Source organism: Cucurbita pepo, chromosome LG02, assembly GCF_002806865.2.
Source record: "Cucurbita pepo subsp. pepo cultivar mu-cu-16 chromosome LG02, ASM280686v2, whole genome shotgun sequence".
NCBI classification, from domain to species: domain Eukaryota; kingdom Viridiplantae; phylum Streptophyta; class Magnoliopsida; order Cucurbitales; family Cucurbitaceae; genus Cucurbita; species Cucurbita pepo.
The window spans coordinates 4,426,955-4,440,913 of NC_036639.1; the positions used below are offsets into that span (position 1 = coordinate 4,426,955).

General features: G+C 37.5%; 2 protein-coding genes and 3 non-coding genes across 10 annotated transcripts; 3 read left to right on the forward strand and 2 right to left on the reverse strand.

The window, feature by feature from the left end:
• The first annotated feature begins 116 nt into the window (after positions 1–116).
• On the forward strand, positions 117–189 carry TRNAA-UGC. The gene has a single exon. It is a non-coding gene; the product is annotated as a tRNA-Ala (tRNA).
• A 114-nt stretch (positions 190–303) lies between these two features.
• Positions 304–376, forward strand: TRNAA-UGC. Its single transcript has one exon. It is a non-coding gene; the product is annotated as a tRNA-Ala (tRNA).
• Positions 377–490: 114 nt separating this feature from the next.
• TRNAA-CGC lies at positions 491–563 on the forward strand. Its single transcript has one exon. It is a non-coding gene; the product is annotated as a tRNA-Ala (tRNA).
• Positions 564–1,280: 717 nt separating this feature from the next.
• LOC111788575 (proton pump-interactor 1-like) lies at positions 1,281–5,203 on the reverse strand. 2 transcript variants are annotated; one of them, XM_023668951.1, is made up of 8 exons: positions 4,949–5,203; positions 4,194–4,596; positions 3,500–3,688; positions 3,230–3,409; positions 2,942–3,136; positions 2,649–2,747; positions 2,028–2,546; positions 1,281–1,933 (listed from the first exon to the last, which is right to left on the reverse strand). In XM_023668951.1, exons 2-8 carry the CDS (start codon positions 4,566–4,568, stop codon positions 1,586–1,588), a joined length of 1,905 nt encoding a protein of 634 aa, XP_023524719.1. In that variant the 5' UTR covers positions 4,569–4,596; positions 4,949–5,203; the 3' UTR covers positions 1,281–1,585. The 2 variants fall into 2 exon arrangements, with proteins under 2 accessions (XP_023524719.1, XP_023524720.1); XM_023668952.1 differs by lacking the exon at positions 4,949–5,203 and adding an exon at positions 4,887–4,910.
• Positions 5,204–7,501: 2,298 nt separating this feature from the next.
• Positions 7,502–13,755, reverse strand: LOC111788065 (protein SPA1-RELATED 3-like). 5 transcript variants are annotated; one of them, XM_023668214.1, is made up of 8 exons: positions 13,348–13,752; positions 12,341–13,223; positions 12,089–12,246; positions 10,373–11,324; positions 10,129–10,296; positions 9,709–10,020; positions 8,841–8,900; positions 7,502–7,985 (listed from the first exon to the last, which is right to left on the reverse strand). In XM_023668214.1, exons 2-8 carry the CDS (start codon positions 13,058–13,060, stop codon positions 7,800–7,802), a joined length of 2,556 nt encoding a protein of 851 aa, XP_023523982.1. In that variant the 5' UTR covers positions 13,061–13,223; positions 13,348–13,752; the 3' UTR covers positions 7,502–7,799. The 5 variants fall into 5 exon arrangements, with proteins under 5 accessions (XP_023523982.1, XP_023523981.1, XP_023523983.1 ...); XM_023668213.1 differs by having other exon boundaries at positions 12,341–13,752; XM_023668215.1 differs by having other exon boundaries at positions 10,150–10,296; positions 12,341–13,751.
• Between the last annotated feature and the right edge of the window lie 204 nt (positions 13,756–13,959).

A 13,959-nucleotide genomic window follows, 5' to 3' on the forward strand; every position in this document is an offset into this window, starting at 1 on the left:
ATTAGAGAGAGGAACAAAGCAACATCTCTCTAACAAACGTGTTTTCATGGGTTAAAGAGGCGAACAAAGCAACCTTCCGAAGTTTTGATACAATGTATTTATTTTGGAGAAACCGGGGGGGTGTAGCTCATATGGTAGAGCGCTCGCTTTGCATGCGAGAGGCACGGGGTTCGATTCCCCGCACCTCCATTTCCAATTTTTTAGATATGAAATTATTAGATACGAAATTATGTAACCCTAATTTTTTGTTAGTTTGAGAGGGGAACAATGCAACCTCGTATGTATTTATTTTGGAGAAACAGTGGGGGTGTAGCTCATATGGTAGAGCGCTCGCTTTGCATGCGAGAGGCACGGGGTTCGATTCCCCGCACCTCCATTTCCAATTTTTTAGATATGAAATTATTAGATACGAAATTATGTAACCCTAATTTTTTGTTAGTTTGAGAGGGGAACAATGCAACCTCGTATGTATTTATTTTGGAGAAACAGTGGGGGTGTAGCTCATATGGTAGAGCGCTCGCTTCGCATGCGAGAGGCACGGGGTTCGATTCCCCGCACCTCCATTCCTAGTTTTTTAGATATCAAATTATTCGATACAAAATTATATAACCCTAATTTTTCATCGATTTGAGAGTAGACAAAGCAGCCTCCCAAAGTTCTGATACAATGTATTTATTTTGGAGAACCAGTGGGAGTGTAGCTCACATGGTAGAGCGCTCGCTTCGCATGTGAGAGGCACGGAGTTCGATTCCCTGCACCTCCACTTTTAATTTTTTTTATATCAAATTATTAGATACGAAATTATATGACCCTAATTTTTCATCGGGGGGAACAAAGCAACCAAAAAGCAACCTTCCAAATTTTTCATCGGGGGGAACAAAGCAACCAAAAAGCAACCTTCCAAATAACAGAGTGTAGCACATATGGTAGAGTACTCGCTTCGCATGCAAGAGGCTCGAGATTCAATTCCCCGCACCTCCATCCTAATTTTTTAAATGCAAAATCATAAAGGACCAAAACGACCTCGCCCCACTCTTAAAACCGTGAAGCTAACACGATAAGTAATGAATTAAAGCAGCCAGTATCTAATATCTACTACTTACTACTAACAGCAGTGTTCATCTTCATTCATAAATTTGTAGCCATAAATGATTCACGATGAACAACAAGAAACACAAGAACAGGATATCAGTGAAGCTCTTCATTTGCTCTCCTTGCATCTACACATTGCTTGAAACAAAACACAGTCAAAATGGAAACAAGCCTCATTCATCTATCTATTACAAAACGAAAGCTCGAGGCCTCAAAGATTTTATATCAGTCAGCAATGGAGATTGATCGAACTCAAAATTTGGAAAATACATTGAAAGAAGAAGAACCAAACGCATGTTTCAACCTCAGTAAACACTGTGAACCTGACACTAAAATGCCGACCCTTATGAGCTGAGTTCATCCCCAGTAAGGATGAAATAAACAGAAGTAAACATAATAATTCAAAATACAACTGATCCTCTACTAACCCACTCATCAACAGGAAAATTTGTCTCATCCATAGCCTCTTCTAACTCCTAGTTTCATAGTTTTTTTAGATAAGGTAGTAGTAGTAGTACCCAAGCAAGAGAAGGATCACGAGTAGCGCGGCGGCAGCAGCAGGAGCAGCCCACACCCAGTAGTTGTTTGCCTTCTTGCGCTTTCGAATCACTTTCGGAATCGAATCCACCCCTCTTTGCTTGTTGCCACGGCTCCTAATACGGGTCTCCTTTTGGATGTTCGTCTTGGCTGGAACTGGAGCTTCGGCATTTTCATCCACCTTTTCCAGCTCTTTGGATTCCTTGGATTCCTCCTCAACTGCATCAGCTTGAGCAGATTCTTCGTCAGGAAGTGAAGCAAACCCAGATGCTGTCATCTTCTTCATCGCTTTCTTTTCGCGGTCCTGAGGTAAATATAGAACGTGTTAATATCACGACGCAAATTTTAGAAGAACGTAGTCAGAAATGAGGACTATATGTGTATGTATAGACAATTTCCTTCAGTTTCTTTTCTGCCTCCTTCTGAGCTCGTAGAGAGGCTTTTGCAGCAGCTTTCTCTTGCAATTTCTTCTTCCTTTCCATAGCTAGTTTAGCTTTTGCAATTTCTTCAACCCTCTTCATTTCCTTCAATTTCACGAGATCGACTTCGGGTTCTTTAGGGATGTCTTTCGATAATTTTTCTAAGCCAGGGATCTCCTCCTCTGCTTTATCCTCTTTTTCCAAGGGGCGTGAAGGCTTTCCAGCTTTGGGTTTAACTTCTTTATCAACTTTCTGTGCAGGAAGAGTATCAGATGGTACTGGTTTCGGTTCTTCCTTAGCTCGTTTAACGAAAGGTTTTGGTGCTGCCTCAGTTCGAGGAGGCGCAAGTTCTACAGGTGCGAGTATTGGCTTTTCATCTGGGTTCCTTATCCGACCATCCCTACTCATCTGCCGAACATCCAATGAAGCAAGAATTCTTTTCTCATAGTCATCCCTGAAAGCCTTATCACCATTCCAGAGGGACATAAACTTCTCGACCTGATCGACAGGAGTTTCGAAGTTACAAAGTGGGCATGAGAAATCGGAAGAACTACGGGTAACAAATAATGTTCTTATCAAAACAAAAATGATTCAACAGACCTCATCACAAGCGAGCTCCTCAAGGGCCTTGATGTCCTTCTTTGCAGCAAGGTCTTTAGCTTTGTTCATGATCGATCGGCTTTGATAAAAGTGGGCGTTCTGAAAACATAATAACATCAACCAAAAACGATAGCATTTCAAACCTCGTTATAACGAAATGGATATGAAAAGAAGGTAACATGAGAAACAAACACCAATCACGAATTATACTTGAAACAAGGCTTTTTTAAGTAAACTGAATTGATNAAAAAAAAAAAAAAAAAAAAAAAAAAAAAAAAAAAAAACAAACGCACCCCCTCGTCGCGGTTCTTCCTAAGTTGCTGCATGCTTTCATACGTTCTGCCTCTCTTCTCGGTAACAGAAGTTAATTCATCTTGCAAAGTTTTAATATCATCGTCTATTGTCTTCAAAGCCTCCTCGATTTGCTTTATCTTGGCTCTAACTGCTTGATGTTCCTTCCTCACGCCATTCAAATCACCACCCATAATCTACATTAGCACGATTCGTAAGACACGTGCATTTATTGCATTACAGAAGTCATTTAGCAACACAGGATTGAATTCAACTTCAAAGTTTCTAACCTTGACTTGATCTTGGATGGCTTCTTTATGAACCATTGAATCCTGGAGCTTGGCTCTCATAGCAGCATTAGCAATAACTTTCTCCCTTGTCCCTTCAAGCTGTTTAATTTCTCTTAAAATTTGCTTTTCCTCAGAAAGTGGGATGCTCTCATGTTGTATATGGTATTGTAAAGCTTGAATCTGCAGCCACCAACCCATGATGAACATATACCACCATTGATAATAAGAAATCGGTTCTGATATTTTCTAAGAACTCATATCGAAACTTACAGAAGCGTTGAGCTCTTCCTCAGATGAACATAAACCACCGTTACGACCAGGATTGTTTGCATTGCGGAACTTGCCAAGAGCTTGATTAAGAGGTTCGATTTCCTTAATTTTCTCCTCAACAATTGATTTAAATTGTCGGTTGTCATCTTTCAGAGCCCTCACTTGAGTAATCAGCTCTGCTCTTTCAGCCTGTGGATGCAGCAGAAGTATATTCAACACGAGAAAATAAGTATGGAACATCAAATATCTGACTAGTGATCGAAATTCTTAATCTCCCATAAAGATGAACACATGAATTTCGGAGCTTTCACACGAGTTACCTAAACTTACTGTAGTTAAAACCAAACATTCAACGCACACGAGTTCTATTAACTCCGTTTGCATCCATATAATCATCAGTATCACTTGTTCATGCATAACTACAGCAAGTTTAGGTAATCTTCATCCCATTATCATATATGTATAGATACATACATACATACATACATATATATACGGCACGTGATAGAAGAAAACATTCCAATTTTGAATCATACATTGAGCATAAGATCGAAACTTCAAAGCAGAAACCGTAGACAACAAGGAAATAAGAGACTAACTTTTTAATCAAATTATGCTTAAGAATATAAGAAAAGTACACTGCCATATCTATTTCAAGCTCCAATTTGTTGTAATATTGGATCATATTCCTTACCCTTTTCCCCTTGAGCGTTTCGGTGATTTGAAACCGAGCTTGACTCCTTTTCTGTATCTCTTTATCAGCCAAATCAATCTTAGCCTTGATATTCGGATCTTCATATGGTCGATACCTTATGAAGTAGAACGTATGGATTTGTTTAGGTGCAGGCCATTCATCAGCAGCATCTTTCGGAACGTTCGAGGCTGAAGAAACATCAGGTTGTTCTTTAACAGGTTCATCTTCATGAGAACCAAACTTTATGGGCGCATTCTCTTCAGGCAATTGATCTAAATCTCCATTTTCCTTGCTTTTCGAAACCGAATTATCTGCTAAAGATACCGAATCCACCGGTCCCTCGACCATCTCGAATCCAACAACCTCAACACCCATAGCTCCCAGCAGAGGGAACTAAAAGATCCTGGGGTGCAACAAGGAAAATACAAGATTAACCTACAATTCAGTTATCAAAACTCAAAACACACATTTGATTAAAAACAAAAATCATCAAGATTCATCGTCATAAGAACAGATCTCTCAAATAAGAATGCTATAAGCAATATCAAAACAACGACAATCTGGTGAAATGAAAGACCCCCATGGACAATTCTCCTCAGATTCACCAAGAAAAAAACAGGCGGTCCGAACAGAATAACCCAAAAAAGGGATTGAAATAACAGAAAACAAGAACCGGATGAAGAAAGATCGAACCTAATCACATGAACCCACATACAAAATGGATTGAAAAAAGCCATAAAAGAAAGAATGATTACCTGTTACGGAAGCGGGAAAGTAAGAAGAAGAAGAACAGGAAGAGAACCCTTTTTGAACGACGGAGGATTCTGGAATTCCGAAATTAGACAAAAACCCAGAAAGGAAAAAAGAAGAAATGGGTCACCCCCAGATCTCGCCCCTCTATTTTTAATCGCAAACCACTTCTCTCTCTTCAAAATAGAGCGATGGGTATTGAGGAAGATAGAGAGAGAGAGAAGAAAAAAAATGGAAGAAATTACTTATCCTTCTTAACGCGGGGGTTCGCTCTGAACCAAATCTATCGTCTTTTATGGAAAATTTTTCAATCATTTTTAGAACAAAAATAAGAAAAAGAAAACGATAATTCTGTTCTTGCTTCTTAAAATCCAAAATCAAACAAAATAAAAACCTAATTTGCCGTTAGCATTTTGAGAAGCTCATACAAATGTATGAACACTTATGCTCAAAGTAGACAATATTATATCATTATGAAAAATCGTGACACATCTAAAATATGAAAGATTTAAATAAATTACGGTAAAAAATGGGTTGATATATATAATTTAAAATAGAACATTTAGGATTTCCTTCCTTATGTTTTTTTTTTTCTATGAATAATCATGATAGACTAACTTTTTTTTTAAATATAAATTAAGAATTTTTTATGGGTAATTAATAAAAATTATGACTTTCAGGGATGGAATTTCAACTCAGTTACAAGAAAATATTAATTCTATATTAATATTGACTTTTTCTATGTTTTTTACTTTAAAATTAATGGTTAATGGTAAAAAAAATTTGGGTCGTGTTTAATTAGCTACCTTTTAAAGATATATCAGTAATTTCAAGCTAAATATTTACGTTATTATATATAAAATAAAATAAAATAAAATAAAAGTAGATAAATTATTATTGAAAAATAAATGAAGGTAAAAAATAGAGTTACAAATATCATTTTCTTTAACGAAAAAAGACAAACATTCAAATAAAGGAAATTTTTATTCCATGGTAAAAATTTGAAGTTTTTATTATATTTAAAAATAAAGGTTTATTTCTTACTATATTTATGTAATTACCTTCAAAATAAAATATACTGAACTTTTTTGAAATAAATATAACAAAATAAAAATAAATAAATAAGAGGGAGAGAGAGAATGGAGAAAAATAATCCAAAAGGAAAAAGCTGAAATATCGCCAAAATATCGCGAAATATTGTTAAAATGTTTTATTTTTATTTTCATTGCTATAAAGTATAAGAGATATTGACGAGATAATGCACGATATTATTTTGGTATATACCGTGATATTCTTTAAAAGGAAATGCAAAAGTGTTGACTCCTGAGATTCTTTTAAAATATCGTTGATATTATAATTTATATTTTTAAGCGACATTGACATATTAATGATTACCATATAATAATATAACAAAAAAATAAAATTATTTTGAGTAAACACTTTAATTTAATTTTAGATTTCTTGCTATTATCATTTATATATTATTTTTTTAATTTATAACGGAATTTTTTACTTTTACGAGCCAAAAAAATCGCGAGGGTGTAGATAAAATTCAAATGAAATTATTATTATTATTTTTTCTCAATATTATGAAAATTAAAATATTGAGTTTTAAGATGATATTTTAAATTACGGATAAATTAGATGATATTATTTTTTGTTTTTTAATATAAGAAAATTAAAAAAAAAAAAAAAAAAAGATTTATTTATAGGTGTGAATGCATGGAAGAAAAATAAAAATAAAAAGGTGTGGGAAACGGAGAAAAAAAGGGTGGGAAAGTGGCGCGTGGGGGTGGGGCAACGCTAAACCCTGCTCTGGTGCTTAGCCAAGAACCTCAACCGGCGCGTGGCTTGTACTGCCAAAACCTATCTGTCTAGTTTTGTCTTTTTAGATCCGAGCCACTGCAATTCTTAAATGACCTTAATGCCCTTCCGTTTTCTACTTCTCCTATAATTCTGTCTCCCTTGATGAATCCATTTTATTTTCCACCTGTTGACACGTGGATGCCGCGGTGGCAGGGCATATTCACAAATTACTATCCCACTCATTTAGAGATATTTATTTAATCCGTGGTTAATTTGGCGGGAATGAAAATAGAGAAATACATTTGGAATAAGAACACGGTTCAACTATCATACAACGTGTATATTAATCAAGAAGAACGAGTAGCCATGAAAAAGAACTAATGAGTGTGAGAGTAACAACGTACTCGAAAGGTTAACAATGAGGTATCACATCGTATTCGAGTCAACATCAACCAGATAATACCTACTTAGTTCATCAACAATCTAAATAGATAAAAGAAAAATACTCTTGGAATAAAGAATCTCAAATCAAGAACTATAATACGAAATTCTCTAAAAACGAATCAATATCTAAAAGTAAAAATTGTTGGAAGTCGAACAATGGAACTAACCATACGACATAAATCAACATATGAGAATTTAAAGCTCCTATCAACGAAGCAAAAATATTTCAAACCTGCATATAAAGCATTAGCAACCACGTTGAATAATTTTTCTCTCGGGAGCAAGGTAGGAAAAAAAGCGCCAATAGATCAGTGGATAGCTTAGTGGATAGGGCGTCTATTTCCTAAGCAGAAAATACGAAAACTCCGCTCGACTGAATTACTTTGTACGATTTTGCATTCAATTTATACACGAATCTCCCTATCTCTCTTACTCTCTTGAATTTCTATCTACAAACATGAACAATACCAATATCTTCCAAAACAAAAGCCCACAGCCATTATGATATTGTAATGCCAAATTATTAAGATCTAACCTGTGTACTTCTTGGGTATACAACATGTCTCTGCTTCAACCTTTCTGTATTTAAGACATGGCCCCTCCTCTCTAAACCATTTCCAGAATTTTGATATGCCCAGTTGAGTTTGCAGCAACTAATGAAGACGACTGGCCTCGCCAACAAACCGACGAGATGAATTGAGCGGCGGCGTCCATTTCATGACTGGAAAGAGGATCGATTTCGAACTTGTATGACAATGCTGGCATTGGAAAGGCTTTGTGGTAGATGAAGACCTAATCCAGAGAATAAAGAAACAAATTTCAAGAGCTAATGAATAATGATGGATAGAACATAGCAATTGAAGATGAAGATACAGTGATGATATACATTTTGTTGCTGTCTTATAATAGTTATCTTTGGTCTCACAGAAGGATGAAGAAACCGATGTAATGCAGATTGAATAATTGGTGACGATAAGGGATGTGATTAAAACGCGTCTGCTAGGGAGAGGTTTCCACACTCTTATAAAGAATGTTTCGTTCCCTTCTCCAACCAATGTGGGATCTCACAATTCACCCCCTTTGAGGCCCAACGTCCTCGCTGACACACGTTCCTCAGGGCTCAGCATCCTTGCTGGCACACCACCTGGTGTTTGACTCTGATACCATTTGCAATAGCCCAAACCCACCGCTAATAGATATTGTCTTCTTTCGGCTTTCTCTCAAGGTTTTTAAAACGCATCTACTAGGGAAACGTTTCCTTATAAAGAATGTTTTGTTCCCTCTCCAACCGATGTGGGATCTCACAATCCACCCCCCCCGGCACAGCGTCCTCGCTGATACCCCTTCCCTTCTCCAATCAATATGGGATATCACAGTCCACCCCCTTCGAGGCTCAGCGTCCTTGCTGGCACACCGTTCAGTGTTTGACTCTGATACCATTTGTAACAACCCAAGCTCACCGCTAGCAGATAGTGTCCTCTTTGGACTTTCCCTTTCGAGGTTTCCCTCAAGGTTTTTAAAACGCGTCTGCTAGGAAGAGGTTTCTACACCCTTATAAAGAATGCTTCATTCCCTATTCCCTTCTCGAACCGATGTAGAATCTCACAATAATAAACAAAAAAAAAAAAGAAGGATGCAAAAGCTAACCTCATTTGTCTCTGAACCTGTAGCAATGTAACCATCAGACACTGATAGTCCCACAAAGTTCTGCAAAAGAAGTTTAAACAAGATATCAGCTATTCATCAACTTCAGTACCTTTTTGCAGGGTAAGAGGCTCTTATATCAATCAAGGGAGTGGTCGATAAAAACGTACGATACATAACAGTCGTGATATATAGAAGCATCGTTCACAACACATATATATATATAAGTAACCCCTAAAATTCTTTGTATTTGGAACGGCTCGAGAGGAAACAATGAACATTCAACATTCATGGGGGAAAAACTTCCGCCTTGTTTTAGACGCTACTTCTTTTGCGACGTGACCCTCTCCAATTGGATGCCTTTCCTCCCTCTTTTTCCTAATTAACGAGATTCCCATTATCTCTATCTACTATCCGGTTTCCAGTGAAACCATGAAAGCTTATACCCAAAATGAACGATATCATACTATTGTAAGATCTCAGGAGGTCACCCAACATAAAAGTACTCCAAACTAAGTACACTTAATTCTGGAGTTCCTATGATTGAACTATCGAAAAGAAAAGTGCACCTTATTGGTACAAGTAGTAACTTCAATTCTTTTCAGTTTTTCTCAATCATCCTATCCTCAAATTCACTCTCATTCGAATGTAGTCTCGATCCATTCATGTCACATGCCCACAACTTCTGTCTTTGTTCGTCCTAAACCATATCCTACTAGGAGAGGTATTGTCTTGATACCATCTAAAAGGATCTATGGTCTGTGAGACTAGTTTTCATTCTTAGAGCAATTCAGAAAAAAAAAAGTAGACAACATGATCATGACACAATGGATACAAAGGAAAATCGCTTTAAAACTGTTAGATATGGTACCTTCACATTCATGTGGCCCGTGAAGGACTGAACTGGAGAATCAATAACCCGGGACGAGCACATGGACAAATCCCAGAGCTTCAAGGTGTTATCAGTGGATGCAGAAACAAGAGTGCTCGAATCTATATACTTGACGTAACTCACAGTTTTGCTGTGTCCAGTGAAGGTGCACAAAGGAACTCTAATATTCCGCATGTCGTAGTAATAAATTTTGTGATCGGCTGAACCGAACGCAAGGGACCGACCAGAATCCACAGGAAATTGTACGCAGCAGACATTGGCTTTTGTTCTGATCGTGCCGATACTCATACCCTGCAGTAGCAACCCAAGTAAGGAACAAATTATCAAACATTCCAGATAAATATCGTTAGCATGCAATTACATTTCTGTAGTGCGTTTAGTTTCAAAGCTGATATCCACCAAGTGCAAAAGTAGAATTGCCTGATTGATACTCCAGAGCTTAACTGAACCATCATCACTCCCGCTAGCCAAAATTGTTGGATCGGCCGATGAGAAGTCAATCGACCATACGCGCCTCTCGTGTTCTTCCATTTCAGTGACTACTTGACTTCTTGTGACATCCCATACCTAAACACATCGAGCAACAATATGACCACCAAATAATAGAATCGAAAAGGTGGATAAAAATCATGACATCGGTTACCTGCACTACACCCTCGAAATTACTAGAAGCAATTTGACTTTTGATGTAACGATTCCAACAAACACTGCTTAGTTTCGACTTGCTAGCCATTTCAACAACAGGGTAATGAATATCACGGTCTTCGTTCACGATTGATTCGTATCCAAACACTTTGATTTTCCTATTAACACCAGCCGTGGCAAAGAATTCTCCATCACGGTCAAAACCGAGAGAACATACTAGATTGGAGGAATTCAATAGATCTCCTTGTTTCAAGTCTGCCTTGACCTTTAACTTGCTAAAGGATAGATACTTGCACAAACCCTCCAGGAACGGACTTATCCATCCACCTTGTCTATTATCATTGCAACTCTCTTTTGAAGCCAAATTATTAACTGAACTTCTTTCATTCAAAACAATGGACCCTCTACCTTCGCTACTTATCGATGAGTGTTTAACGAACTGCCTCCTTGACGGCTTGTTTACTCTACCTCTCATCAAAAAATAAGCTAACTCCAATTTCTTGAAGTTCTTCATTAATCGAGAATACTTAAAAAGTACACCTTGTTCGTTTTGATCGTCATCAAGATTATCACCACATACTTCTAAATCGGGTATCAAAATTCCTGGCCTAAATCGTTTCCTTGATCCCAAGCCAGCAGAATCAGTATTTTCAACGCGAGTCGTTGAAGAGAGATTTAAAGGCAAATGATTGTCCTTTTCGAGATCTGGGCATGACCTACTTTTTCTTTTAAAATTAGTTTGGTGCATCATAACTTGTTCGATATCACTGCGAAGAAAAGAAATAGTATCTTGCAACTTATGAGAAGCTTCCTGCTTTCTTTGTTGCATAAGCAAAAGGAATTCTAGCAGTAACTCCTGCTCTTCAATTCTTTTCCTAAGCTCGATTGCTGCTTCACGTTCTTCAAGGTCATCTCTTGGCTCATTGAGAAATTCACTCTGCAATATATCACTGAAAAAGAAGAGAAGCATGATAAATGCATCCCCTAGATAGATAATAGATCCACTACGAAAAGTCTACATCTTTGCTCAAAGTAATTACATACTAAACAAGACGCAGTAAATAAGAATACACGGCAAGAGAGGACTGCAATCCGGGAATCATGAACGCGTAAGATGCATAAGCTTCACTTCAGTATGTCACTAGCTAAGCAAAGGAAATACGAAAAAGGAAGCATATTTATAAATTGTGATGAATAAAGAAGTCTTAGTACAGAAATATGGCGCACTAGATCGTTCTCTTGCTTATGAGTCTCCAAAAAATCTTAATTTGAAAATCTCTCACCCTCGCTTTCTTGCTCGAGTTAATTTTAGATTATTTTCTTTAATGAATAACTAAGTCTAAGTTGAGAAAAATGAAAGAACGCAAGGGCGTATAAAAAAGAAGCCCGCGAAACATGGAAGCAACCGAAAGGAATAGCCACATTCATATTCCTGACCCCCCGCATCTTCCAACGTTGCTAAAAGATTTTTATATGGATATAGGTTCATTTAACTGCACCGACATCATACCGGGAAAGAAAAAAGAACAAGCACAAACGTCGAAAATCATTGAACAAATTAAGCTTCAAAGTAGTTACACAATCATTCCTTCCAACTCAATGATTTCAGCCCATTTAATGCAAACTTAGCTTTTAAGAAAAGAATCACAAAAGGCACTAACAGCTTATGCAAAGATTTATAAACAAGGAAGTCCACAATGAAAGGAGGATTCACCTTAGCTTAGGTCGATTACTTGGCTCGGGATGCAGTAACCATAAGCAAAATGAAGCTTCTTTTGGCCACTTCAACAGCAATTGAGGAGGAAGCACTCGATGCCTCAAGCTCGACATAGTTCTACTCTTTTCTTCTCTCGAGCTGAAGGAGCAGAATAACTGAGTCACAAAGTGTCATTATCAGACAAGCTTATACGTTAAACTAAAAAAAAAGGAAGTGTTATTGGTCAATTATAGAACTTACACTACTGACCTCAAAAAGAAGAGCACCTAACCGGTAGATATCTGAAGCACTGGAACTTGGACCACCAGACGCCTCTTCCGGGCTAGAGTACCAAGTAGTCTCCATGGCTAATATCTGTTTCATTGGAAACGATTGCATCTTATCTTCAGCTTCTTCGACATGTCGTCCATCCATTTTTCTACATTCTCCAGACCCTTCATTCAATGATATTTGAGCTGCATACACTGAACTCGACTGCATACAACTAGTTTCCGACAAAGCATTTATCGGGGTCATAATAGATCGAAAACCCTCACTTCCAAGGCTGCTTGGAAAGGGAGAAGATGCTTTTATAACCTCTACAGTTTGACCATTGAGGCCATCCTCAAGAGAATCAGAGCCAGAATCTGAACACGATGCCGACTCAATAAAGGTTACATGGTTGAAAGAGGACATAACAAAGCATGAAGGACGCACATTGTGAACAACAATGCCTTGAGCATGAGCAATGTTAACAATCTCCACTATTTGGCTAAATATATGAAGGCACTCTAAAGCATCCACAGATCTTTCTGGCTTATCCAACCATTGCCTCAAGCTAATATCACTCCATTTAAGAGAAGGCACATAAGGGTCAGCTAGTATATCTTCCTCACAAACCCCAGATAAATCATCCTGGTTCTTAAGGTGATCAAATGATGCCTCCATTGTTATCCACTTAAAGCTCCATATAAACAAATACACACACATCCAAGCGCTTGAAACATTCCTCCACTACTATCACACACCCTGTCATCTACCATCATCACTCTTTATATCTACCCCTCACACACGAACGAGCTCAGAATTCAAAACCTTGTACACATACAACAACCCACAAAAGGCAAAACAAGCTGTAGAACCCCTCGTTCACCTAAGCAAACATGTCACAAACAGTGGTAACCAGCAAACTCAACCCAAAAACAAGCAACCCTTTTGAAAGAATCGAAAATTCCCAACAAAAGAGGGGAAATAAAAGGAAAAGGAATCAAACCCACCTTGAGAAAGAAGCTAAAACAACATGATGACCACAAAAATCACCATGAAAGAGTAGAATTCAACTCCTGCAAGGCCATTCCCGAGCCGCAAGAGCACTCATTCATTCCACCAAAGAAACCCGATGCTTTTAGTTTGCACCCCACACTCCAAATCACCACCACCTCACAAAATATCTGTATTTTTTTCACTAAAGAAAGAATAAAAGCACACACAATCTTCCCACAAAAAACACGGACCGTTAATAATGGAGACTACAAAATAATCAAAAACAAAATTCCCAGTTATTTTCCATCTCCCATTTCGCTCCCTCCGAAACTGAGAAGCGCTTTTTCTCAAATTTCCCACCAATTTTTTAGGGCTTTTTGCAGGCCGCTGATCTTCATTATCCGTTGCTTTATTCCATACTGTACGTGGCACAACCATGGCCTCAAGCTAGTTCAATCAAAAATATAATTAAATACAATTCGGTGGGCCATTTTGATTATTTAAAAAGGAATAAATTTTCAAACTTCCTAAATAATTATTATTTTAATGTGTAAAGATTATGGAAACCATGAATTAAATTTAATTAATTTTTTACTTTGGTCAATGATTTGTCACATGCCCCCATA